This window comes from Rhizomucor pusillus (genome assembly GCF_041956525.1).
Source record: "Rhizomucor pusillus strain CBS 183.67 unplaced genomic scaffold VTP01scaffold_29, whole genome shotgun sequence".
Lineage (NCBI taxonomy): Eukaryota > Fungi > Mucoromycota > Mucoromycetes > Mucorales > Lichtheimiaceae > Rhizomucor > Rhizomucor pusillus.
The window spans coordinates 105523-131646 of NW_027192171.1; the positions used below are offsets into that span (position 1 = coordinate 105523).

Genomic DNA, 26124 nt, shown 5'->3' on the forward strand with positions numbered 1-26124 from the left:
TTTGACATTGCTTTCCTTTTGTTCGTTTTATGAAACACAGCTTTTCGTACCCATCCAACTTTACGACGGATTCTGTAGTCATCCTTGACGATAGAAAGAGCTCATATTTTGGGAATTATCGATTGACAACGGTGGCGTCCTGGATACCCAGTGAACGCTTGCAAGAAGAAGGGTTGGGCGAAGACGAGGCGCTCAAGAGACGAGTTTTGGTGTATCTCTGCAAAACTCTTATCCTTTACGGAGCACCTTGCCATCGTATAGTAAGGATTAGGATATCATTGCTATTGCTGTTGCTGTGGAGAGATAATGGATTACTAAAACGCAAGGTGGCGAAAGGAGCAATCTCTGGATGAAGCAGCGCAGGCTCTGGAAGTGCGCGCTTCATTCTTTTTTATTCCGGGAATCATGATGATTAATTTTGGCGACTTGGCACCAGAGACGCTGCTGGTACGGTGTCCTCAGGGATTTGATATGGGCAAACTCGCTCAAGTGACAGCAGTGGCCGAAAGTATCTGCAACAAGGAGATAGCACCGAAGGAATGTATCGAGCGGTTGGAATCCATCACCAACTCTATGCCGACCTGGAACCCCTGGGTTCTCGTCGTTGCACATGCAGTGAACAGCCTATTCACGTCGCCCGTCATGTTCAACGGTACATACTGGGATACAGCTTGCAGCGGTTGTTTGGGCTTGATGGTTGGCATGTTAACACTGCTTGCTGAAAAATACACATCGTACAGTAACATGTTCGAAATATCCACAACAATCATGATTGGATTCGTCGCCAAAGCATTGGATCAATGGATTTGCTTCACCGGAGTTTCCTTGTCTGCAGCAGCCACGTTGCTACCCGGATACATATTAACAATGTCCATCGTAAGTCTAATTACAGTCTGCTAGGAACTGTTTGACTAGAATACATGACTACTTTTTTACGTAGATGGAACTTTCGGCCAGGCATGTCATTACAGGCACTATCCGATTTGCATACGCTCTCATCTATGCGCTGTTCATTGGATATGGCCTGGAAATAGGCACCAGTATCTACGAAGCAATCGATACTACCTCGTCACCCATTGACTTTGATACTTGCACGGGCTCCATGCCGCACTGGCTATATCTATTGTTATTTCCATTTGTAGCGATCAGCATGGCCATGACTTTGGGAGCAACTCCTAGCCAATGGCCGTCTATGATCTGCTGCTCCGCCGTTGGATTCGGCACCGCGCTCATTGTTGGCAAGGTGATTGCTGACTACCAAATAATTGGCACCATCAGCGCATTCAGCATAGGATTATTCGGCAACTTGTATCTCAAGGTGACTGGCGAGCTAGCCCTGGTACCGCTGTCGTGCGGTATAGTGCTTCTAGTCCCAGGGAGCGTGGGTGTCCAGGGAGCATACTATCTTATCAAGCAGGATGAGCAAGGCACATCGTTTGCTGTCCAGACCGTCGTAGCCTCACTAGGAATTGCCGTCGGTTTATTCGCGGCAACTTTGGTCGTGTATCCTAAGGGGCCCAAGCAAAAAGCCATTTACCTGTCCTATTAGATGATGCATCTTAAATTATTTACTGTACTATTTTCTTGTTCATGTTGCAACGCTAGATCAAAGTCCAGTGTTTTGTATCCATGGAGATCTTGCTAATAAATTCTAGAGATCATCGCTATTGAAGAAGGCCGGAGCAATGGAGCGATATCCACCGAAATGTTTGTACATTTTCTTTATTATTTCATCACCCTTGACTCCCACTTGTAGTAGTCAGATGGCGAGAATTTCATTGTTTTTATTATTCAGCATAGAGACGATCATCCACCTTTGCTAACACATATACACATATATACACCATAGGTTGTATTTGAGATATGCCCTATTAACAATCGATAACATTCGTTGTTTCATTCGTAGTAGATTTCAATGCGGTAATATGCGTTGTCTGTAGTAAATTTTTTGTTTTCGTAATATGCATGCATGTCCTGCATAGCATGCGCATAAGTATGTTTTTGTTCTTGTTGATCTCCGTTGCAAATTTACTGGAACGGCCATTGATTTGGTGCATGATATATGTTTGCTCGGTTGTGCTGAGACTGCGGTGAATGGTTATCAACGTTCAACGATGAAGACTGCTCCCAGAATGCATCGCTTGCTACAGTTGGCGGCTCGATTTGACTGGTAGTTGTGATGGGAGGAAAGCTTGTAGGTATATGATGATCGATCGCTGCAATGTTTTCCAGAGAGGCGACTGCGGAAGTCATTGCGGTTGGGCAAGCTGATGGTGCTACTTCTGGAGCGGATGAGCTCGGTATATAGAAAGGTTCAGACTGAAGCATGATCGGCCAAGTATAAGACGCTTGCTGCTGTTGCTGTGGTGGTGGATTCCAGTTTTCCTCTACAACGCTTGTTCCTCTGCTGATGCCATCTTCATCATCAATATTGCCATCTTTCTTTCTGCTAGTTTCTGGTCTGTGCTCGACAGAGCCTGCGTTATGTACAGTTGTATTTTTACCCGAGTTGCTGAAGGAACTTTGCAGAGTTCGGAACATCGATGTGTTGACAAATACCTTTGCACTGGAAGTGATACCTGGTGAATACAGTTTTTTTTCTCCATTTCAAGAATACAATGTAATACAACGTACCTGCATACACGGTCGCTGTCCATCACACTTTTATTATACGCCAATTCAAGATATTTCGATGGAATTTTAGCGTTGGCATAGATTTAGCATTGCACAGGTCGACGTGTCGCGACTTACCTTGATTTTCTTTATGCGGCAGTTATAGCATGCCTTTTTTACTTTTAATGGTTTTCTATGTTTTCTGCTGTCAGCTGGCTTCATGAGTTGCAGTAATTTGAAGCACAGTGAAGAAGAGGGAAGAACGGAGTTCTGTTTTTTGTGACGATAAATAATGATCTTCCTAGGGCCGGGTATACGGTAGTCTTGATGTTTGATGCGGGAATTTGCCGAATAGAATTGCTCTATAAAGCTGTAAATAAGTAACACACTGTAATGAAGAGATGAGAACGTTAATAGACTCAAGAGTTCACCGCGGATTCGCCCATGGAACTGTGCCTAAGACATTGTAGAGGAAAGCTTGCCATACAGTGTTTCCACGGAAAGAGAAGCGGAGGACGGCTATGGTTAGGCATTTATCCAGCTTGCCGGCAGATCCTATCATGCTTCCGCGGCTTCTCGTTCACTCATAAAGAAAACAGTAGATGATTCTCATCATTCTTTCACCGTGATCGACGCTGGAAAGATGTTATATCACTGAGCTACCGTCCAGTCCTTCTCATTCCATGCAAACAAACTGGCAAAACTATTCGAACCAATTTTGCTTCATAGTTGCCCCGCTCAATCTTGTTCAGGGACCTAGGTCAATGATTAGTAGATTTTGTTACTTCTCAGATCTGACTACTGCCCGCCATCTCAAGCATACCAGATCGTACCAGATGGCAGGGCATGGTGCCACGATTATCTATTTTTCGACTGATCGAGATGTGATAAGACAAATCCGGAAATTGCGTCCGTTTATGTATACGCTCCTTCTTCGCAGACGCCGCTCTATTGTGTTTTGACAGCTTGGATATAAATATATACGTGGCTATATATACAGATGCATCAAAAGTGTTATTCACGTCAGCTGATTTTATTGATAAAATTAGACGCATGCATTTTACTCCCTGATCTCTACGATAGCATCCAAGAAAACCTGTCTACAAGTTGCTTGCTAGCTTTCAACATGTCTGTGTTACGGGACTTGTCTTCGGTAAGATTCCTCCAGCTGCTTAGAAGTCAGAGATGATATCAAAGCACTTAGTCACAATAACTAGTGCCAACCCACTTGAGCACATTAGCATTGTCGAGTAGTCTTACACTCTTCGTTGGATTAAACTTATTCTTAATATATTTATATCAATAGCATCAGTGCATTGATCATTTAAAGGAGCGAGATCCATGATGCTCAAAACCAGGTTCTGACAAGCAGTTTCTTGTCCGGATGCTGACAACAAAAGTCCAATACATATACTATATCATCCAATGAGCATAATTAAATAGAGAATATCCTCCATCTGCTTGTTTTACTCCCACATTCTCCATCCCTTTTCAAAGTAATCGATTTTCTTGTCGCAAATGCTGCAAAAGTTCCTCGGTACGATCAGCGCGTACTTCTTGCTGTTGACTCTCGTGTCTGCTACTCGTTTCCTCTCACCCTCGATGTTCGAAGTGTGGAAAGCAGGTATGTGCCTTACATGGCCTTTACCGTCAACTATTGTACCTGTTAAAATACAGGATGTTGAGATCTAACAGTATTGGCCTGTTAGGTTCTGTGGTTACTATCCACCTTGAGGGCGGGCAGTGCAATTCTGCAGACATCCAGTTGGTGACTAATCGCGGCTTTTTACCCAAGACCATCGGCTACGTAGCTAAGGATTTCAAGTTTGATGGCGAGCAAGTGCTGAAATTCAAAGTCTGGGACGAAATCGAATCCGATAACACTTACCAGCTCGGGTTCATACCAAAACTTAACTGTGGCCCTGCAACAACCGCATACTCGCACATGTTTACTATTATCAATGATGTGGAATACAGACATTATAGATTCAACGAATCGCAGGAGCCAGATGTTAAATACCACAACGACTTGTATTACTTTGCCAACGAGGAAGAACTTTAGCACCGAAAGCAGACTTTTAGTAATAAACACTGTCTTGAATCTTTTTGACATGGTTGGGTCAAAGTTTTTATTTTCGATGGTCCTATCTATCTATTATATGTACAACATTGCATCTTTATTACAGAGATTTGGAGGTATTTTTTCTTAGTTGGTATCTTTCACAGTACTAGTTTGTACATTATTGTTGTTTCGAAGCAACGACTTTATAAAATGATCGAATTGAGAGAAATCAGGCATGTTCGGGGAACCATTAGTGACGGGTTGCTGTTGCTGTTGTTGCATGGATGCCGCCGCTGTCGCCATGGCTGCAGCGTACATATTAGCCATCATAGCCACTGCTTGCGGATTCCGTGTCCATTGAGTATCCTCTCCCGACGCAGGCTTGCTGTTGTCGTTGCCATCGTCCGTAGGACCCTTGGCACTTGAGTCCTGGGTTGAATTTTCTTGGCAGTCCTCGTTGTTGTTGTTGTTGTTGTTGTTGTTGTTGTTGTTGTCAACAGATTGTTCCAATTCTTCCAAGAGTTTCTTATACGCTTGCACATGCTGCAGCTGAAGTCTGTTTATGGAGTCTCTGATCTGCTGCGCGATGATATCGCGTCGTTCGAGATCTTCAATTGAAAGGATCTTTTGTACGAGACCGAGACCGTGGATCTGATCGCGAAGGACGTCATCCAAGAGGGACGGCTCGTTGAATATGGCATTGAGCAAAAGACGACGGGCATCGGGTTCTTCTGTCTGGCTAATAATTTTGAACACAGTCATTGATCCGAGTTTGTGAGTGCATAGCTTTCCCAGGTATGGCAAGAGCCGAGGACACAGTGCACTGTAACGGCCGCTAAGCTTGGATGTATCCAAAAGCCAGATCAACAGAAGCACTCCATTTGCATTAGTGGTTAGTAACACCGTGTTTTGTATGATAGCCGCAGCCACATATGTCTAATGAATCAACACTGGATGAGCGAGCGGTAAACTAAAATCCAGCGTATCAGTATGCATGCTTACCTGTTGTTCTCTGGTAACAGAGGCGCTTTCGAGGATAGCACGCACTGCACGTGCACCAAACCGTCCTTGTCCGATCTCCCAACACTTGTCTGCGATAGCATCCAGAATATATTGATTGTATTCAGGTCCCTTCCGCAAGCAGCATTGTACGACATAATTTCCGAACTGATCAAGTAGCAGCAATGGGATGTATGGAGCAATGTGGACCGAGATGGTTCGGATCTGTAAAGAAAAGGGAAATATATTGTGTTGGAAGAATATTCTAGTCATTATCAAACATTCGGCTTACCAAAACGGGACTTTCTGCACTGTCAATGATCTTTTGGGCTGCCCACGTACCATTCTTGTGGACACCGATCGAAGCCAAAAATGGTGCAATTCTTTCAAGCATTGCAAGGCGCGTTGCTTCGCTGCAAGCTTCAAAAAGTTTTTGGATCACAGTGTTGCCAATGTAATCTACAATCCAGTTTGCGAGTTATTTCATATGGTCATTTGGAAATACACAAATAAGCACCGACGTACCATTACAAAGTTCCACAGCCTCCTCCATGCACTCAGCAGCCATTGCTTCAATGTCCTGCAGACTCTGCTGTCCATTATCCAGCTTCTTTCTCATCTCACGGAGTCGCAGCACTTCAAGCTTCCTGTCTGAGCCAAGCTCTGGAACCAGTGGGATCGCTGAGCAGTATGCCATAGGTAAGCGTTCTTCCACTGCAGTGCTGGTATCCTCGTGCCCAAGCTGACGCATGATGAACGTCCGTTCGGCAGCAATGGCTGCATACAAGCTCGTTGGTTGCGATGGTCCGGATGATGGTTGATGATCGCCTGCGACTGTCCTCATCATGCTAGACATCATCATTGCAGCTGCCCACTGTGTGGCCTGATAGGTGTCTGAATTGGCCTGAACGGCTGCTGTTGGAAAATGACTCGCCTTGTCTTCGCCTGGTCTGCTTTCATCTGCCGATGCAGTCGGCGCCTTGGCAAAACCGATCCTTACAGCGCCTGTTCCAGGTCCAAGGATCTCCTTGTTTTGCAGAGCCTTGCGGGCATGTACTGCATCCTGCTGCTGTTCAAAGTTGACAAAACCACAACTCTTATGAGATAAGACGCGAACTGACTCGATTGGACCAAAAGGTTGGAAAATGGCTCGCAGTATGCCTGGGTTCATGTTGGCAGGAATGTTCCCGATCCCTATTTTAGAATTTTTTTTGCCAAGCAGATCAGCAATTAAACAACACAAATCGGCAAGGCGGCTGAAAAGAAAGAAAAAAATATATAACTTACATAGCGCTCGAGTGGGGCCTTGAGCGTTAGGTCCAGCCTCGCTCGTGTTGGCCATTGCTTGGTTCACATCCGCTTTGCCGTATCCTACACGGACGGTGGTACCTTTAACTTTGTTTCCGAGACGCGTTTCTAGATCGTTCTTGGCCGCCACGGCCGACTCGACTGACGCAAAGTTCACAAAAGCACACTCCTTATCGGACAGGATGCGTGCACTCTCCACATGACCGTAGCATGAGAAAAGACGCATAAGCTCAGGCACATTCAAGGAGGCATCGATGTTACCCAGCCACAGCGCCCTAGACGGCACCTGAGCAGCAGAGGTTGACGGAGATGACTGCGTGGATATGTCCTGTGTCTTACAAGATCATCTTAGCAATTTACAATTAACTTATTCAGGTCGCTTCCTCATTTACCCGTTCAGGCAGTTCGCTGTAATTCATGTAATCAACAAGGTTGCCGCTGCTGGCTGAAGTACGAAGCGGAGAGTCCTGTCTTTGATGCTGCTGCTGCTGCTGCTGCAAACGCTGCGCAGCGTTGTGCGTTGCCGAGAAAAGCAAGCGTGACGGTGGCACGGGCTCGTCCGCCATTCCAAGACTGATTGCGCGTGGACGTTGCTGCTGACCTGGGGAGTCATTGTCTAGCGAGAAGGGATCAAAGTTGAACAGTCTATTGACGTTGGGCCGTTCGAGAGGTGTACGGGTCCCGACCGTGTATGCACGACCTCGCGTGGGCGTCGGAAGAGTACTGCCGTCATCGCCACCGTTGCTATCGTTGTTGTTGTTGTTGCTGCTGCTATTGTTCCCTCTAAGCGTCGGTTCCGTTGTAACGGACAATATAGGGACGTTTTTTGACGAGGGTAATCTATTGTGCTCGTTATCTTCAATGAGGCCCAGTGACGCCAGCGTGCTGGCAACGTCAGTTTCGTCAATGGGCGACGATGCAGCGGAACCCAGTGTGGCGGAACTAAACAAGATCGTACTAAATCCCATCCCATTTCTCTTCCCCGTCTCTGTGGCAGATCCTGAGCGATGGCGCATTGTCGGCTGCGATGGCACGTCAAGCGAGGATGCATAATCGCGAGAGAAGACAAAAGGAGTTGACGGTGCTGGCATCGTGTCTGCTCGTGGTCGCCGCATGAAACCGGGTGGCGCTGCAGAGGGCAGTGCTTGTGACGACGAAGAAGCGGATGATTGACTGGATGAACTGTGGAGAGCAAAGCGATACTGGTTGGAACCGATGCGCAAAGCCAACGGATTCTCGCAGCTTACCTTAAGAGAAATGAAGGAGAGTGGTGTGCATTTGACTTATGCAAAAAGGAGTGTTGCTTGTGGGTGCCAGGGACATTGGATATCCAAGGAAACTCCATGACTGGATCTAAGCAAACAGATTTGAAAAAGAAAAGCAGCGAAAAAAGAGATAAAGAAAAGAAAAAAATAAAGAAGAGCGATGCAGGGTGCTGGTACTCTGACCTGGATTATTCTGTCGGCGGCCGGGCCCAAGCCCGGAAAACTCTCCGCTGCTGCTTTACCCCGGATGACAAGACGTAACCCCCCAAAAAACCTTGCAGATCTCGCAAACTCCAACAAGGTCCGGCGAAGCACAAGTCTGCGAACAGAAAGCATATGCTAGTCCGTAGATCCACTCTGACGGTCATGTGTGCCAGAGTGTCACACTTAGAAAGTCGCTTCCACAGAAATTGTCTGCTTTGGACGCCGGCCGCTTCTCTTTTCCCCTCCAAAGAACAGGGTCAACGTGATGTCTTTGCTTCTCAACAAACAGATCCAACACAAGCCCAATGAGAGTCAGCGAACATAGATCATACCCTTATACTTTTGGACCTTGGCGTTTACTGATTTCTCCCAGTGATTTCAGCACCGCAGCGGAGCAATAAGCTTAGTTTCGACTGGCTTCGACACCACTGCTTGTTTGCAACATTTTATGCGAGTTGGGCAATTCTCTATACGCAGGGAAAGGAGGAGCGTTCCTGATACTCAAAACCCCGTCTGATTGTAATAAACAAGTACATACCCAGCTGTGACAACCTGTCTTCTGACAGCAGGTTATTGACCGACAACAGTAATATCTTTTCTTTGTCAATGATATAAGCGGCTTCTAATGTCGTATATCACTGCATACAGTTTGTATGTATCTCCTTGAAAACACCCAAAATTTGCTTCAAAGTATATGCATAGTGGATATATGAAAGCTCTAGTGAGATGAATATCTTAGTTTCACGGCGCTTGGATTGACAGTACTTTTAAGGTTTAGTGTCGATCTTTCTGCATATCCGACATCTGAGGACATTGCTCGCCTTTGTAGATGATGAATGTTACATATTGTGCGAACCCTACAAAGAAGAAATCTTCCATTGATGTTAATAATGACATCCGTTCTATCATGCCAGTGTAATATATTAATAAAGTGCTACCTGAAGCTTATAGCAAACATTGTAATCAGACCATGTCTTACCTATCTTAAGACCTACTTCTGCATCCAAATACAAAGGGACACGAGGAATGTGTACTTTAAAATCGAAATTTTGAAAAGAAGAGCCACCCAGTTGCTGAAAGTAGTTAAGATGAAGATCTGGTTTCATGCTTCGTTTATAACTGTAAATCTGGCAGCGCAACGTGCTCTGTTCTAAAGCTGCATCTTTGAAAAATTTACATGGATAAGGCTGTATGGTATTAAAAAACATTTCAAGTTATTACTAGCCTAGCGCATTAAATATAACCTAAGGATATGAAGATATTCCACGGTTTCTTTAAGTTGCTGTCTATACTAGTACGTCGAGTCGAGTCATGGATTCAGCATTTAGACAGATAACCACACGGTGTTCGAAGAATAAGTGAAGCTTGTACGTTATTTCCAAGGGTATAACATGTAATATCGTCGCGGAGACCCATGGAGCATCATTCGCGTCAGTCCGAACCCACTGTAAGACCATATTTGAATTCAGTGTACACGCCAATGTAGATTTATCAAGTTAGCTTACAGCAAAAGAGGCTAGTATCGGCTTAAAATATGCCCATTTCCGACTTGCCTTAAAAGTATAAACTGCTCACAGGACGAAATTTCTGCTGTGAGCCGCCTGCTTAATGAGCATATCATTTTCTGCACTGTAGCAGCTAATTGACTAGGATGCATGAGTAATGCTCGATTCAGCACGTAGCACTCCATGAAGTATCCTTGCTTATCTATACAGTGTTCCTTTTAATCCACAAAGTATTGATTGCTATTAATTGCTGCGTGATATTGGCTACAGATGGATAATCTGATATGGCTTATGCTTACGGCTTCGGGCTTACGGATGTGTAAAGCCGGGTACTTAAGCACAGACAGTGTACCAAACGTTATTCGTGGGAAAGAAATAGACTTTGCAAGCGCAATATTACGCCAAAAGTTTATTTTGGAAACGGCACCTGTAGAAACTCTGTTGGTTGCAAATTAAATGTCTCCCAAAACTCTCGGGAATCCAGACGCGGCGTAACTCCTCCGCGAGCTACAATCTCCTCGAGTGAACCGCTCCCCAACGCTTGACGGCACTCCTGGTCCTTTTCAGCTAAATTTCGTGCCAACTCTATTTGCTCTGTAGATCCCCACGCAAGGAATAGCTTGAGCCAATCTGTGCATCCACCATCGGTTACTATCCACCTTTCCCCTTTCTTGAATAGCTCGTGAACGGCGACGATTGCTCGCGCCACGTCCTTGCCATGTATTAAATGGAGCTGCCTTGTCAGCAGCTTTCGTTTGATGGCTTCCGGGGTGGAAAACCGAGGGACCCAGTTTCGCGGTTGACTAGATTAAATCATACATCTAACATCCGATATTTGTCGCATCATTTGAGCTAACACCCACCGCTGTAGGCCCCACAGCCCGGCTAAATGGAGCACAGTGCCCCCGTGTTCGAGTATCACAGTCTCTGCAGCCATGCGACCAGACGTATCTTTAGATGGATCCATTGGACCGTGCCGGTCGCTTGGAGTACCGTTGAATGGCCGCGTAGACGATAGTAAGATCCATTGGGTTTGTCCATGTTTTGATTCGTAAGCTTCAATCAGCGCTTTCATGCAGGATGACTGCAGGACTGGGAAGGTCACCAATATCGTGCTCGCTGCGGGAAGTGGCGCAACGTCGATCGAAGAGCAAGAAGATCCCTGTGGAAGAGTCCATTGAATGGTACCGTTGCGGCCGTCACGCGTTGTAGCTGCAAAGGGTAGGTGTTGACTCTCAAGAAGCTCGACGAGAAACTGGCCTGTCCAACCGAGGCCAAGAATGAGGATCTGAAGGAGGTTTGCAGGTGTGTGCAAGTGGAGTTGTGACGGAACCATGCAGCAGCGAGCGCGGCGATGGGAGCGGGAATGAACTCAGTCAGGTTCGGTGGACGGGAAAATTTGTTCCACGATCAGTTCATCCGCCAATGGGCAAGGCAAATCTTCATCCGGGTGAAATTGCGCAATATAGGCGTTCGACGACAGGCTGCTGCTGCTGTCACAATGTATAAAACACTATCCCGCAGATTTTTTGTTTGTTAACCTTGTTCTTTTCATTTCCTATTTTCATCAATGGCTAATACTCCCCACGGTGGTGTCCTCAAGGACCTTTACATTCGCGATGCTCCCAAGCACTCTGCCCTCCTCGCAGAAGTAGACTCCTTGCCATCCTTGGTTCTCACTGATCGTCAGCTCTGTGACTTGGAGCTCATCCTTAACGGTGGTTTCTCTCCTTTGGAAGGTTTCTTAACTCAGGCAGACTATGAGGGGTAACTACCATCATCAATCGTTATTCTACAGAATGCATGCTTATTTGTTCTTGTGCTACAGCGTCGTTGAAAACATGCGCCTTGCTTCCGGCCTCTTGTGGCCCATGCCCATCACCTTGGACGTAAGCCAGGAAGAAATCGATTCTGCCCAGATCAAGCCCCAGAACCGCATCGCCTTGCTCGATCCTCGTGACTATGAGCCTTTGGCCATCTTGACCGTCCAGGATGTTTACAAGCCTAACAAGTCCAACGAAGCCGCTAAGGTCTACGGCGCTGATGACATTGCTCACCCTGCCGTTCATTATCTCCACAACATCGCCAAGGACTTCTACGTTGGTGGTTCTTTGGAAGCCATCCAAGCTCCTGCTCACTACGATTACGTTGCTAACAGATGTACGTATATATCATGTGTATGTCGCGAAGATGTTTCAGGATCTGACGTGATAACCCATTTATAGTTACTCCCAGCGAATTGCGTGCCCACTTCAAGAAATTGCAATGGACTCGCGTCGTCGCTTTCCAAACTCGTAACCCTATGCACCGTGCTCACCGTGAATTGACCGTCCGTGCTGCCCGTGCTCGCAAGGCTCACTTGTTGATCCACCCCGTTGTTGGTCTCACCAAGCCCGGAGACATCGACCACTACACTCGTGTTCGCGTCTACAAGGCCTTGATGCCCAAGTATCCCAACGGTATGGCTGAGCTCAGCTTGCTTCCCCTGGCTATGCGTATGGGTGGACCTCGTGAGGCTGTCTGGCACGCGTTGATCCGCAAAAACCACGGTGTTACTCACTTTATTGTTGGTCGTGATCACGCCGGCCCTGGCAAGAACTCCCAAGGTGTCGACTTTTACGGCCCTTACGATGCTCAGCAACTTGTTGAAAAGTACAAGGAAGAAATCGGTATCGAGATCGTGCCTTTCCAGATGGTCGCATACTGCCCTGACACCGATGAATACATGCCTGCTGACGAAGTCCCCGAGGGCGTCAAGACTTTGAACATTAGCGGTACTGAGCTCCGTCGTCGTTTGCGCACTGGCTTGCCCATCCCCGAATGGTTCTCGTACCCAGAAGTTGTCCGCGTTCTTCGCCAATCCCACCCTCCTCGCTCCAAGCAAGGTTTCACCGTTTTCTTGACCGGTCTCCATGCCTCCGGAAAGAACGCCTTGGCCCGTGCCTTGCAAGTCTCGCTCAACCAGGAAGGTTCTCGCTCTGTATCCCTCCTTATGGGTGAGAATGTCCGTCAGGAACTTTCCTCCGAACTCGGGTTCTCCAAGCGCGATCGTGATATCAACATTGCCCGTCAGGCATTCGTTGCTGGTGAATTGACTCGCGCCGGCGCTGCAGCTATCGTTGCGCCCATTGCCCCTTACGATGAAGCTCGCAAGAATGCCCGCAAGACCATTGAAAAGTTTGGTGGTTTCTACCTTATCCACGTTTCGACTCCCCTTGAAGTCTGCATTAAGCGCGATCACGATGGTGTCTATGAGCGTGCAAAGAAGGGTGAAATCAAGGCTTTCACTGGTATCGATGATCCTTACGAAGTCCCTGCTGATGCCGACCTTGCCGTCGATCTCAGCAAGGTCTCCATCTCCCAGGCTGTCCACGAAATTATTCTCTTGCTTGAGAAGGATGGCTATGTCGGCTCTGCATAAACTATCCAAGTTATCCCGTCCGCTTTTTTTCTCCCCCTTTACCATCCTATTTTCTTTTCTTCTTCACGCGTCCTGTAAAAACATAATATTCGCCTAGAGTAAATAGATCGTACATCTAGAACCCCAAAAAGCACAAGGCAGAAATACAAACTGTAGTATATCCATGGAAACAAGTTTATTGTTTTCCCGCTGTTGGCGGGGACCACGCATCGTGTCGGGGCAGGGCAGACGCGAGCAAAAGGGAAAGGACAATGTATAAGAAAATACATTTTTGAGGGGGGACGGCGCACCAGCAGGCACCACCCGGGACGGAGGGATGCCTCTACATACAGAGAGGAGACTTGCTTGGATAGTATGATATGCATTTCTCTTCATTATTCTGTAGAAGATGAAGAGAAAAAAGAAATGTAGGGGGATTGCTCATTTATAGGCATCTCAACAAAAAATTTTCTGTTATCAGAGACAGTGCTTACATCCAGTACATCGAATGCTGTTTCGCAGTACAATATCTTTTGTGAACCTGCCCAGTGACATGTAAGGTCCACAAATCTTCTGTGTCGTACCGTATGTACAGTGCTATTTGGAGCTTTCGATCTTCCTCCACGAGCTTCCACGGAACGTGCTCACCTCTAAGCCTATTTCGTAAGTGTTCAAAAGTATGCTATGGATAGTGCATCGTGTCGAAACAGACTCGCCGCCATCGGGACTCCGAATTATGCAAAATTTGGTTATGCATCCGCCATCGAGGTTCCATATTCCATCGAAATTCCAGGTTTACTGTTAACAGCAGAAGGGTAATATCTTTAGGTCATTGGATATACCTTATTGATTACTTGCGGTTTGAAGATTCGTCGATATTGAGGATAGGGAAGTCTGAATTGTCGCTGTATCATGCAGCTTCGCCATCTTTGTCTGGGTTCCAGAGCCGTAGTCTTAAGATTAGGCATTGTAGGCGAGAATGATCCGGATGTGAGAATAGGACGATGCATAAAGTCGACTATCAAAATGAACCTATGCTCAAGAAACTCGACGTTTGTGGAATATTTTCAGTGAATTCGAGGCGTTGTGCTACTCGCTTGGCCCTCATAAACTTCTATTCGACGGCGTTTTTGCATTCGCTTCGCTTCTGCAAGCACGGCGCCGTCGAATTCCCGGTTTATTCGGACCGATGCTCGATGGAATCCACTCTTTGATTTGATATTAGCGCTCCTGCGTCGCTGTGCACATACGCCCGGCATTTTCGCCTTAGTCCATAACAGTAGCTTTCATCTCTTTGTCTCCTAAACGTGTCGGAGCGCTCCTTCGTCGTCTGTGTTTAGTGATTAGTGATTTTTACATTATTGAATCAGAAACACGTGCAATGTCTGGTTGGTTAAGGTCCAAAGCGGAAGATAACTTAGCGCTGCCCCAAAATGGCTTTAAAAGGTAATTCCTTCTTGAGAGAGAGAAAGCCATTTAACCTCCTAGATCTCGGTCAACGATGGCGCCCAAGCGCAAGACAGTGTCCACGCCACCATCGGACTCAATCCCTACAGCTCGAGATGCCAATGGTTCCAAGATTGAAATGCGACCGTACTATGGCGCTAAAGATCTAAAATACGTCCAATACTTGGTATATTCGACATACTACGACAAGGTTCCTCGAGGAGTGAAACTGTTACTGCTATCACCGTGGGTTGGTCCTCCGTATCTGGCGTGGCTGGCGGCCGTTGTGTTCTATCTTCCCAACCAACTCGTATACCTGGGCTGGACCCCCAGCATGATTCTCGGTGCAAGAGCTGTCCTAGCGTTTGCAGGCATTGTGCTGGGTCTTGCATGTGCATTTTACTATGTCGACCGCAACATCGTTAGCGAACGGGTGATTGAAGCTCTAGACAATGATTTGAAGGATCCTGGCGAATATTACAGGCAAGATCAAGGAAATTTCTGGGTGCTCACCGTGAACGACGTGCCAGTTGGATGTATCGGCATGGATCACCATCAGAGCGACGTTGTCAAACATCAGCTTGCACCGGAAACTACGTCTCTGGCAGACTCTGAAGCGATCCGACAAGCAAAATGGAAAAGAACAGCGTATATCCTTGCACGCATCGATGACGCGATGCGGATAACCGTGAGCACGATCCACAAGAATGTCAAAAAACTGCTGTTTGGTCCGGACAAGCCAGAATCCTCCAAGATCCTGTTTCCAGCACATAAACCGTACGAAGCAAGTGTCCGGAGGTTGGCTATCAAAGCAAATTTGCAGGATCGAGGCTTGTCAACACCATTGTTGAAACGAGTCGCATTCTGGGCGCACTCGCATCAGGTCGAGTATTTGTATGCAGAGACGGATGAATTACAACCCAAAATGGAGCAAGTGCTGCAAAAACGACACGGATACGAGCTTGTATCTCGTAAACGAATAGGATTATTCCAGCAAAAATCCGTCTGGAGACTGGATGTAAAACTTTGGATGAGCAAGGAACTCGAGGCACGAGAGAAACGGAGACGAGAGGAAGAATTCTTGAAGGAACAGGAGGAATTGAAAGAATACGAATAATCTGAAAACGTATATACTTGTAGATCTATAATTTTGTAAAATTTGCAATTGCGTAAATGTATATCCTTTCACTCGATCATTGCAGATACTACATTCCCAGAAAACATGATACCCCCGAGCTGGATTTTCTAATGCATCCAGAGAAATTGCATGATAGATAATGTACAGACGATTAATGCAAGGTAGGAAAACACCGGAAAGTATGTCTTGTAATGTAATGAAAGTGTTACTCTTTTCTTCTTCTTTCCTAAAAAATAATATTTACAATATATGTAGACTCTAAGTGGAAGAAATGTGTGAGGGAATGAAGGAGCGAAAGAAGAAAAGGAAACAAATTGTAGCAGAGATTATCTATGTAATACCCAATGTTCGCTTGCTGAATTCATAAACTGCGTAGCTGATGCTGACACTCGGTACAACCTATCATTTGATTAAATAAAAACGGGTCAACTACACACATGTCCATGCCTACCTTGAACAAAGTCGGTCCCAAGCCTTTGTAAAATCCGCGTATACCATCAGCGTGGAACGTCTTCTTGGTAGCATCCCATGCAGACGAATAGTGGTGTGGATGGCCAGGCGTACCCTGAGCTTGCAATCTAGTAATCACATTAACATGCATAAACGAACAGCCACTGCAGCGTGCACAGACCTTGTTCTAATCAAGTTGAGGGGGTACACAGTTGTAGCACCTATCGATCCACTGACCATACCACAGGCCCATAATACCAAAACGTTCGGCAATAAATCAGACGTATTATCCCGCCGATCCTCATGATGATTCATGTATCTCAAGTATGTCACCTTGAGGGTCTCGTAGATACCTAAATTCGAGCATTGTTACAGCAACGCTAAATTTCAAGTACGCTCACACACACTCTCTCTCTCGACTTACCCATGTCTAATGCTTGATAAGGAAATACGCCGAGCAGGCCGAGTGTCAAACCGGGCCAAAATGCGCGGATGCCTTGGGTGCGAAGCATTTCACGCGCAGTATGCCATACAAAAAACCTCGGTTGGTGGGCCGACTTTTGCAACTGATCACCGACTTTGGTTGACATGATTCGGGTTTTGAGAGTTTCCACAGGGTAAATGCAAAACTGAGAGCATAGACCAGCCACGCCGCCTGCAACGAACCGCGCTCCCACCGGGATCGCATTCTTATCTTCCACTCCAGTGAACTGAGCCAACACCGTCTTTGCCGTCTCAAACACGTAAAACTTGATGGCTGATTCAGGTACAATCTTCATTACGTTTAAGCCATTGCCGACAAAGAATGCACGAAAACCGCCCTGGCCATAAATACTGCGTACAGCGTTGACTATGGAGGATGAGGAAGGTGATGCTGGCTGAACAGACGATGTATTCGGTAACGGCCGGGGTGAAGTCTGTGTAATAAGATAAACTTTCAGTCGGTCGAACGGTGCTGTACACGTTCGTGAAACCGCACCGGCTATACCGCCAGCTGCAAGGTATTTGTATGCGTTCTGCGCTGCCTCGTCTGTATGCTGGAAGGCAACTTCGGCGTCATGTGTCAACTGTGTCGAAGATTGGTAATACTGGTAAATCTCGGTAATCGTCGTTTCACGTGGCAGTAACTACACTTCGAGTTGGTGATCCCGGCTGCAAAACAAAAAAAAAATTATACATTCTCTTGTTGCTTACCAGCAAAAAATCGCGCCACTCTTGGAAGTCAATATATCCATTGCCCTCTATATATTAGGCAGATCAGATTCTGTCGCATGCAGCGTTTTCAGCAGAGCCTGCTTACCAGTGTCGATCACTTGAATAAAGCCGACGATATCGTCCTTTGTCACGCGGATGCCTGCAGCTTTCAGGGCACTCTCGAGTTCGTTTGCGTGTATCTTGTTGTCGCCCGATTTGCTGATCTCTGAGAAGAGATCCCACAGTTCCTTCTCCTTCTCCAAGACATATGCCCTGAACTCTTCGTAGTCTATGTAACCGTCCCTGGTAGTGCTCAGTTTCGCTAGCAAGTCGGAAGCGTAGCGTGTATGCGCGGGTAAATGCGTCAGCTTGAGAAAGCCGCGCAGAATGGCATCAGCGTCTAGGTATCCAGTTCCGTTGCTGTCGAGAGAATCAAACAAGCTCCGGATGCGATTTTCACGCTCGTTAGCTTTTTCGTCAAAGTAAGGGTGCGAGCCGCCTTCGGCTGGTGGAGCCGTGGTAGGCGACATGACAGATTCAAGTGCAGCGTATCCAGAACAGAGTGGGGTGGAAAAACAACAGTGCTCGTGCGTTTGACGCACGCGGGAGAGCCAGGAGGTTCAGGACGTCCGACGGGAGCTTCCATTCTCCCCCTCCCAGTAATCTGTTCTATTTTACAAAGCAAGTCACAATAGATATACAGCAAAGGAAAGAAACTAAACACAAAGCACGGAAAACGACTTTTACTTATAAAAAGTATTCCATACATGCACATATCGTTTACACCCTGGCGCTCAGTTCTCGACGCCAATTTTCGACCGGCTATACTGACATTGTGGATTTCACTGAAAATCGCTGAGCTAGTACATATTGGCTTTGCTTGCAGATAATGCTTAAATGATCCTTAAAACAATGCAAATGGGAGGTGGACATGCGAGAGTTGGACGATTTGTTAAGCATATCGAAGCTTCATTATCACCTTACAAATGTAACTTAACAGGCAATGTACATAGAATGGTACAAAATGCAACATTTATAGTGTGAAAATTCCTAGATTTGCCACTATTCTTCGTTGCTATCCTTTCCGATGGACTTTCACCATTGTGGTCTCATCAGGACTAGACAGGAGTGCAGTGCTATCAGCACCGACTGAGAACTCCATGTCATTCTATTACAAATTGTTGTCATCGTTGGTAGATAGGTGAGGATTCTTGCAAGATGAAAAGACTTTCTGGATAAGAATTCACTGCGAATTGTATCGTGTGCATATGATGGACTGAGTCGCCAACTTCTTGATGCTGCCTGCCGTAAAATTTAGACCCCATGGCACGAATGATAGCGAGGATGGTGAACAGTCCAAAATGAAGGTCTGTATCGTTGTGGATAAAGTGTACAAGATCTTTATTATTTATTTTGTCCCAATGAAGCTTCCATAACAATCACATCAGTGCCAAGGTCATTGTATCCGAGACCGTCAACGTTCCTTAACGGCCCACTTTTCCAGGTGTTATGTTCGACTTTTGATTCCTTATATGATTCAGGATTTGCTTCGCACCATTCAAAGCCTACAAGCCAGTTTGATCGCCTATATCTTGAAAGATAGGGATGATTCTGTCATTCTAGAATGTACGTTCTGATTTCGGCCGAAAGTTTTGCGGCCGGCTGCATTTCCCAGGAAAGTCGGTCAATACGAATTAGATTATTTTTATCAATTGCTCTTTCTCCATATCGGCTTGCACTTCATATCCACAAAAATGCAGGGAGAGAATGCGTTGGCTTGTCCAGAGCACCAGTTACGATATCGAACGTGCTTGGGAAAGATTTCAGAAATTCTAATGACGCTTGTGTGGCTGCATGCTCTTCCAGCTCGATATGCGATCAGGTAAGTTATTACAAGGTAAATGATATACAGGTAAAGCACTGATGTGTAAGCTAGATTGAATGAGTGCGACAATTTTTCTGGGCATGTGACATTCAATAAATTTCACTGGCTGCGACATTTCTTTTTAAAAATACTGTATTTATCCTCAACCGACGGTACTCTCCAATAGCATACACTTCTTATGCAGCAAAATATGAGCATGCTTATTGAAGCCAACTCTTCTTATCTCTCACAGTTTATTTTGTGGAAAGCACACAGCTCAAGTCCTTAGAAACTAACAATCTCGACAAGACTCGTTTTGTAGGCTTTAATGTCTAATTAGCGCAGTCTTCCAGGAAAGTATGTTTCTGGTAGTATTAAGAGGAAATTCAATGGTGTCCGGTAAGTACTGGAAGGGTACAAATACTTTATATTTATACTAATAAACATATCAAAGCTCGTTGTCATAGGATGTATGGTAGGCTGACGTTTAAGGCGCCTGCAACACTTGGTGGATAAAAACTTTATGATCTCATACTGTATTGTGACAAAAATGCTTTGATCGAAGGAGTGCAGAATGATTGTGTCGTTGTCAATCGTATCGCAGAAATAATTGGAGCCTGGGCTGGCAGTATTTGTCAACGACGTATCATAGTGTACCCCGTGCTCTACGTGTGTACTACATACTAGAACATATATTACTAGTAAATTGAAAGCGGCTGTGGAGAGCAGCGTGCCAAGATAATGCAGAACACGAAGGCTACATATCTTCATGCGGGTGCCCTAGAAAACCGGGGTGCAATGCGGCTAATCAGGAGGTCGGTCATTGTATATGCTAGCGAGGTACATAGGGAACATCAAAAAAGCGTTTGTTAGTAAGGCTTTACTTCTATGGCGCAAATGCGGATGGGTGGCCCATTTTCTCTGGGTCTGATCAAATTCAACTTTCAGCACTGTAAATCACCCGAAGGAAACCAAGCCTCAGAACTTTGACAACTTTGAATCCCAGTTTTTCATCTTCCTTTCCAAAATGGATACCTCAGATCAATTTGAACATACCAAGACCAATGGATTTTCCAACGGGCGGATCGATTCCGATGAAAGGGAACTTGAGGAGCTCTTGTTTGGCAACTTGAACGAGACATGGGATAAAACTGGTCATGAATTGAGCGAACCTGAAAGCGGCAGCGGAGACGAAGAAGAAGACGATCAAGCTAATGAAGGCCAAGACGATGTAAATGTTGCAGATAGTATAAACGTATGCATTCACTTACATGGATTTACATATTAGTTGTTCTTTTTCGACGCTGGAGCAAGCTTTGTTATGGACTCGAAACCTGCTCCGCAACTGAAGACTGAAGATGCTGCCATGGAAGATGCATTTTCAGAAAAGGGCGAAGTGCACGAAAGCGACGAGGAGAAAGAGGATGAGGATGATGACGATATCGGAACCCTCGAATATGAATATAACCGGAAACCAGCGTGGGTAGATGACGATGATGCTCGCGTTCAGATATCGCTGGCCAGCACAAATCGTCTGCGAAAAATGCGCAAAAACGAAGACGAGGATATTGTTAGCGGTGTGGTATATGAAAAACGGTTACGCAGGCAGTAAGTTGTACCGATTACTTGTTCGCTGCTTTTGGTTTCTAAATTATTCGACAGATTCTCGAAAATGTATCCAAAGCCAGACTGGGCAATACTTCCGTCTGAAAAGCGATCAGAAAAGAGAAAACGTCGTGGATCCGTCCTCCTATCCTCCGATGAATCTGATGGCGAATTCGATGCAACAATAGATAGCGACCTCGGACACGAAGAGCGTATAGAGCTGCTGCAAAGTACATACGGTATTCTCGATCAACGAAGACACGCAAAGCTCCTGCCGTCAGACGTGCTGGATATCATGCGCCAAAAGAATGCCAACCAAATGGCTCCAACAAATGTAACTATTTTTTGTTTCTACCGAGATAACTATATACTTATTATATATGCTAGGATACATTAACGACGGTTTCGTTCCATCCAAATGCCCATGTCCTATTGGCCGGCAGTGCTGATAAGAACTTGCAGTTATTCCAAATTGATGGCAAGGAAAATCCCAAGATTCAATCCATCCGGTTTAAGGACATGAAGCCTCTGACGGCACAGTGGAATCCCTCTGGGGACAAAATCTATGCAGCCGGCATGAGAAAATTTTACTATGTATACGACGTACAATCCGGTGTAGTCGATCGTTGTCACAGTGTATTTGACGACCAAGAGACGGCTCTGAGAGATTTCTGCATTAGTCCCTGCGGCCAATACATTGCTTTCACGCTCCAAGGTGGCCACATTGGCTTGGCTAGCACGCTGACAAAGGAATGGGTCGGCGACTTGAAAATGAATGGCTCCGTGGATAGCGTCACATGGTCATCCAACAGCCAGTATATCTATGGTGCTGGCAGTGCAGGCACCATTTATCAATTTGACGTTGGTCAGAGAGAATGTGTCAAGCAATGGGAAGACGACGGTGCTGTCAACAATGCATGCATTCAAATGAGTCCGAACGACCAATATTTGGCGACTGGGTATGTATTCATTTGTATGATCAGGGAGAACTTTGGGGAAACTAATATGTGCTTCACATTTAATAGCTCGTCATCAGGTTATGTTAATCTGTATAACCGAAAGGGATTGCTCTCAGAGACCAACCCGAAACCGTTCAAATCGTTTGGCCATTTGACGACTCGGGCTAATATCATCAAATTCAACCATGACTCACAAATCATGGCAATTGCAAGTGCAACGAAAAATAAGGAATTGAAGATGGTGCACTTGCCGAGTGGCAAAGTGTTCCCCAATTGGCCCACCGAACGGTCGCCCATCAAACGAGTGCAGGATCTCGACTTCTCTCCAAACAGCGATTACATGGCTATTGCTTTACACAATGGTCGCTGTCTCTTATACTCCCTGAAGCATTATGCGCTGTAGTACACTCACTTCATTCCCGTATAGCATAGTATAGCATAGTATTCATCCACCTCTTTATTTCACAATGTATACACACATCAAAGCAAGTAGAATACATTTATTTCCTTGGCTTCTTTTTGAACCTGGGATCTTTTCTCTTTTCCACGTTACACAGTTTTATCCGCGATGCATAGTAGTCGATTGACCGCTCGATGATACGCTTTTCGCTTATGCGACACGTGAGCGCGTAATATTCACGCTTATTTTGTACCTGGTACGATAATTTCGTGAATCAGTAAACTGAGCTTCGCATTCTCATTCGTAAATGCAAATACCTTTCTCCTGGTTTCCTCATCCTTTTCTACGGGGATCCATTCGCCATTTTCATCAAGATAGTCGCAGCGCCTTCGTTCAGATAGGAGTTTACATGCTGTATACACTAATTTCTTGGTATCTTGCATTTCGGAGTATTTGCGAGTCTTTTTAAAGTTCGGGTTTGGATCTGCTGCTAAACGCTCAAAATATTTCAGAGCCTCCTCCACGTCGTCTGCGAATTTTTCGAAAGTTTTCTCGTCGACGAAAACGGTATGCAAAAGACATACCAACGTGTCCTCATAAAGTCCTTCCACGTTTGCAAAGTATGGTTTGGATCGACCTTGTGGCGCTTCTTCTTCTTCTGTTTCGTTGTCATGATCATGATTCTCGTCGCCTCCACAACATCCACCTTCGTGCTCGTGGTCGTGTTCTTCTCCACAGCATTTATCATGCTCAGGCCCGTCTTCGTCTTCATCCTCCTTAGGACACAGGATGTGTTCATGCATTAAAAAGTATGCAAAACGTTCTTGCACGCGGTCAAGTACTTGCTCGTCCGATAGAGACTTGTACTTGTCCTTTATAACTTTTGCGCATGTTTCAAAAACTGCATCCTCGCCGATGGAAACATAGTCATTTTGATTGTTATCGTGGCAAAATCCATACTTGCTCAACAACACAATGTTAGGATGCTGGCCGTACGTGTTGAATATCTCCTGTCCAGCTTTGACAGGCTTATCCAAAACCATATCGCACGTATCCTTAGGTTCCTCTTCTTCCTGATCGTCTTGCCAAAAGTTCACTTGAGCATTCTCCAATTCTTCTAAATCAAGCAACTCTTTGTCTTCTTCTTCTTCCTCATTTTCGTCTTCGTCTTGTTCCTCTGTAGTACCGTCATGTTCATCTTGATCCATTTCTTCAAAGTCACTCCATTCTCCTTCTTCGTCACTGCCTTCACCTTCGTCGTCGGTGCCATTTTCTAAGTATTCCAGATACTGATGCTCGCAGTATTCGAGTTGTCCGCATGCCTCGCAGACGTCAAAGTCGGTCTCAAAATGGACATGCTCATTGCCGCTTCGATGATTGAAAATATCGGCAAAAGGAACAAGTGCGTTTTCGTGATAAGCGTCGACCTGGAAAGATCGCGATGAAATCAAGGTCGATATCCTGCAGAACAGGTCAAAGGAGAAATGCTTTTCCACATTCTCAAAAATGTAAGGATATTTCTGCAAAAGAGGCAACACGATTGAATCGTAATCATCTTTGAGATCGTTCTAAAAGAAGTCATATTGGTATGCAATGATTGAGCACAGAACGCTCTTCTCTTCTTTTTCTGTTTCTTTCAGATCATACCAGATCATTGTACACTGCATCCTCCATTTCTGTACCCTTGAACCATGCTTTCTCGCTCTCTGACCAAAATACAGGCAAATCTTCAGATGACGGCAGAGCTTGCAAGTAACCGTACCAAGGAGAGTCTTGACCTTGTGACATTTCATACAACACCGCGAGTGCTAGCGAGCATCCACCATCGATTTCCTCGTCGTCCAAAATATTAGCAATACCCGTCGACTTGGTGGACAAGATCGCCGTCTTTGGAATGGTGACAACTACAGGATCGTGGTGTGTGTCAAGATCGCGAGATCCGGAACGGGATCCCTCGTTTACCAGAACTTACGCTTCTTTTGCTTTGAAATATCTTTCAGGGCGTAAACACCAAACGATCCATTGATTTGTCTTATTTCCAAAAAGTCCTCATCCCACTTGATTTCATTCTCCTTGAACCATTCTAGCAAGGTCAATAGCTTATCACTCTCCATAACAGGAAAACTAAAAAAAAGGAGATGCCCAAAGAAATTCGTGACGGCTCTGGCTCGATCCCGCTTCCAGAATTACTGCAAAACTTTGTCGCAAATAGTTTAGCAGATGGACGATATCCAAGCAGTTAAGTGCTTGCTCACGATTTTAAAGGCCCATATCGTATATTGCGCCTGCCTTGAAGTCCAACCGTAGAAAATCATACCACTTAAAATTACCTGTGGATTTATCTATAATAACCTGGTTTGCTTTTATGCATTATCCTTCGAGCTGTGGAACAAGTGATTGTGTGTCATCATCCCTTCCTTTATTGTCGAGAGCAGTATAAAAATTTGTGATACACGAATAAACTCTATCATCTAATGAGAGAACGAGCAAAGAAAGTGGAGGAAGGGCGGGTACAATCACTTGATCCACTGAGCTCTCGATACCGGAGATAGGCGTTCGGCCTACGGCCTCCGCCAGAAGAGCCATTAACGGACTTTCTGCCGAATCCTCGTCTGCGCCGTCGTCGCTCTTCTTCCTTTGGTAGTTCGCAAATACCCGCTTAACGCCCTCTGCTAGTGGTGGCATGGGTTTCCGGAGTTTCTAATTGTCTCTAGATCGTCTTCATCGAAGACCGATTGCCAGCACTTATCGTCGATGCACAAAACAAATGAATGCACTAGGCTATATGGCTTTTAGACAATATTCCAAAACGTACAATTTGATTAACTTACTGCTCATACGCGCAAGTCATCCCAAATTCATATATCTTATCTTCGACATAGACGTTGTCGCGTAATTTCCACTTCTTAGTAGGATCTAAGGCATTGTACTTGTCAGTAAATGCATCCTTCATTTCTCGCGTTAGCCGGCGTGCATTCGACTTGGACTTTGAAGCAAGAGTCAGCAAGATTCATAGATAATGATGCACATTTAGCACTCACACAGAGGTAGTGATGACCGTCTGTTCTTTGGCTTTTTACGCTGCTAATTAGTACCATCCTCGGTTATATAATTGGCATCTAACATACGTGATGACATGTATGATTTATCTACAAGTTTCTGCGTGTTGGAATACCGTAGTAGGGACTGCTAGCTCAATTTTCGACCAGTCAGGTTTTTTCTTGGTCTTTTGCTTTTTAGATATTAGGTGAGGCAAATCCAATAATCGCAACTTGAATTTACAGAGTCTTACTAGTTGAATAGCCATATCTTTAGCGACTATTCCAAACCGCTTTGTCCAGATATCCTCAATATTTCGCCGATTTTTTTTTTATTTTGAACTATATAGTCAAAACTATTTTCCACGAAGTCTATGAATGTCGCCTGTCCGCCTTTTCTTTCAACATTTTGGAAATAGCTAGCGATAACTAGGTGAATCTGATTAATGACTCATTGCCAGCAAATGAAGGATAAAAATACATACATTTGTAATGATCATCGTTGTTGGAATCCATGGTAACCGTTGACATGTTCAGGGCAAACAGTGAAAAGAATAATATGACCTTAGCTTCAAAGGAGGCCATCCAGAATCAAAAAGCTTGCGCCTAGCGCAAGCTTTTTGATTCTGAATGGCCTCCAAATACTTGAAAACTCCGGTCAATCGGCACGACTG

At 45.4% G+C, this 26124-nt stretch overlaps 12 protein-coding genes across 12 annotated transcripts; 5 read left to right on the plus strand and 7 right to left on the minus strand.

The window, feature by feature from the left end:
- Positions 1-29: 29 nt before the first annotated feature.
- On the plus strand, positions 30-1549 carry VTP01DRAFT_6147 (uncharacterized protein; the record flags this gene model as incomplete). The annotated part of the gene is made up of 3 exons (XM_069385016.1): positions 30-260; positions 337-876; positions 941-1549. 3 exons carry the CDS (start codon positions 30-32, stop codon positions 1547-1549), a joined length of 1380 nt encoding a protein of 459 aa, XP_069234675.1.
- A 479-nt stretch (positions 1550-2028) lies between these two features.
- Positions 2029-2657, minus strand: VTP01DRAFT_6148 (uncharacterized protein; the record flags this gene model as incomplete). Its single annotated transcript, XM_069385017.1, has 2 exons — positions 2029-2566; positions 2635-2657. 2 exons carry the CDS (start codon positions 2655-2657, stop codon positions 2029-2031), a joined length of 561 nt encoding a protein of 186 aa, XP_069234676.1.
- A 1474-nt stretch (positions 2658-4131) lies between these two features.
- On the plus strand, positions 4132-4675 carry VTP01DRAFT_6149 (uncharacterized protein; the record flags this gene model as incomplete). The annotated part of the gene is made up of 2 exons (XM_069385018.1): positions 4132-4237; positions 4323-4675. 2 exons carry the CDS (start codon positions 4132-4134, stop codon positions 4673-4675), a joined length of 459 nt encoding a protein of 152 aa, XP_069234677.1.
- Positions 4676-4819: 144 nt separating this feature from the next.
- Positions 4820-8327, minus strand: VTP01DRAFT_6150 (uncharacterized protein; the record flags this gene model as incomplete). Its single annotated transcript, XM_069385020.1, has 7 exons — positions 4820-5611; positions 5678-5899; positions 5967-6133; positions 6200-6868; positions 6962-7316; positions 7375-8164; positions 8230-8327. 7 exons carry the CDS (start codon positions 8325-8327, stop codon positions 4820-4822), a joined length of 3093 nt encoding a protein of 1030 aa, XP_069234678.1.
- Positions 8328-10365: 2038 nt separating this feature from the next.
- VTP01DRAFT_6151 (uncharacterized protein) lies at positions 10366-11292 on the minus strand (the record flags this gene model as incomplete). The annotated part of the gene is made up of 2 exons (XM_069385021.1): positions 10366-10759; positions 10820-11292. The coding sequence occupies 2 exons, from the start codon at positions 11290-11292 to the stop codon at positions 10366-10368; spliced, it is 867 nt and encodes a 288-aa protein (XP_069234679.1).
- A 234-nt stretch (positions 11293-11526) lies between these two features.
- On the plus strand, positions 11527-13377 carry VTP01DRAFT_6152 (uncharacterized protein; the record flags this gene model as incomplete). Its single annotated transcript, XM_069385022.1, has 3 exons — positions 11527-11723; positions 11785-12116; positions 12182-13377. The coding sequence occupies 3 exons, from the start codon at positions 11527-11529 to the stop codon at positions 13375-13377; spliced, it is 1725 nt and encodes a 574-aa protein (XP_069234680.1).
- A 38-nt stretch (positions 13378-13415) lies between these two features.
- On the minus strand, positions 13416-14324 carry VTP01DRAFT_6153 (uncharacterized protein; the record flags this gene model as incomplete). The annotated part of the gene is made up of 3 exons (XM_069385023.1): positions 13416-13527; positions 13941-14038; positions 14199-14324. 3 exons carry the CDS (start codon positions 14322-14324, stop codon positions 13416-13418), a joined length of 336 nt encoding a protein of 111 aa, XP_069234681.1.
- Positions 14325-14857: 533 nt separating this feature from the next.
- VTP01DRAFT_6154 (uncharacterized protein) lies at positions 14858-15919 on the plus strand (the record flags this gene model as incomplete). Its single annotated transcript, XM_069385024.1, has 1 exon — positions 14858-15919. One exon carries the CDS (start codon positions 14858-14860, stop codon positions 15917-15919), a length of 1062 nt encoding a protein of 353 aa, XP_069234682.1.
- Positions 15920-16270: 351 nt separating this feature from the next.
- Positions 16271-18114, minus strand: VTP01DRAFT_6155 (uncharacterized protein; the record flags this gene model as incomplete). The annotated part of the gene is made up of 6 exons (XM_069385025.1): positions 16271-16339; positions 16392-16518; positions 16572-16743; positions 16815-17517; positions 17585-17631; positions 17691-18114. 6 exons carry the CDS (start codon positions 18112-18114, stop codon positions 16271-16273), a joined length of 1542 nt encoding a protein of 513 aa, XP_069234683.1.
- A 2361-nt stretch (positions 18115-20475) lies between these two features.
- VTP01DRAFT_6156 (uncharacterized protein) lies at positions 20476-22415 on the plus strand (the record flags this gene model as incomplete). Its single annotated transcript, XM_069385026.1, has 5 exons — positions 20476-20679; positions 20737-21056; positions 21111-21387; positions 21441-22012; positions 22079-22415. 5 exons carry the CDS (start codon positions 20476-20478, stop codon positions 22413-22415), a joined length of 1710 nt encoding a protein of 569 aa, XP_069234684.1.
- A 97-nt stretch (positions 22416-22512) lies between these two features.
- Positions 22513-24526, minus strand: VTP01DRAFT_6157 (uncharacterized protein; the record flags this gene model as incomplete). The annotated part of the gene is made up of 4 exons (XM_069385027.1): positions 22513-22665; positions 22730-23980; positions 24060-24316; positions 24385-24526. The coding sequence occupies 4 exons, from the start codon at positions 24524-24526 to the stop codon at positions 22513-22515; spliced, it is 1803 nt and encodes a 600-aa protein (XP_069234685.1).
- Positions 24527-25084: 558 nt separating this feature from the next.
- On the minus strand, positions 25085-26035 carry VTP01DRAFT_6158 (uncharacterized protein; the record flags this gene model as incomplete). The annotated part of the gene is made up of 6 exons (XM_069385028.1): positions 25085-25193; positions 25244-25398; positions 25454-25496; positions 25705-25730; positions 25818-25879; positions 25936-26035. 6 exons carry the CDS (start codon positions 26033-26035, stop codon positions 25085-25087), a joined length of 495 nt encoding a protein of 164 aa, XP_069234686.1.
- Between the last annotated feature and the right edge of the window lie 89 nt (positions 26036-26124).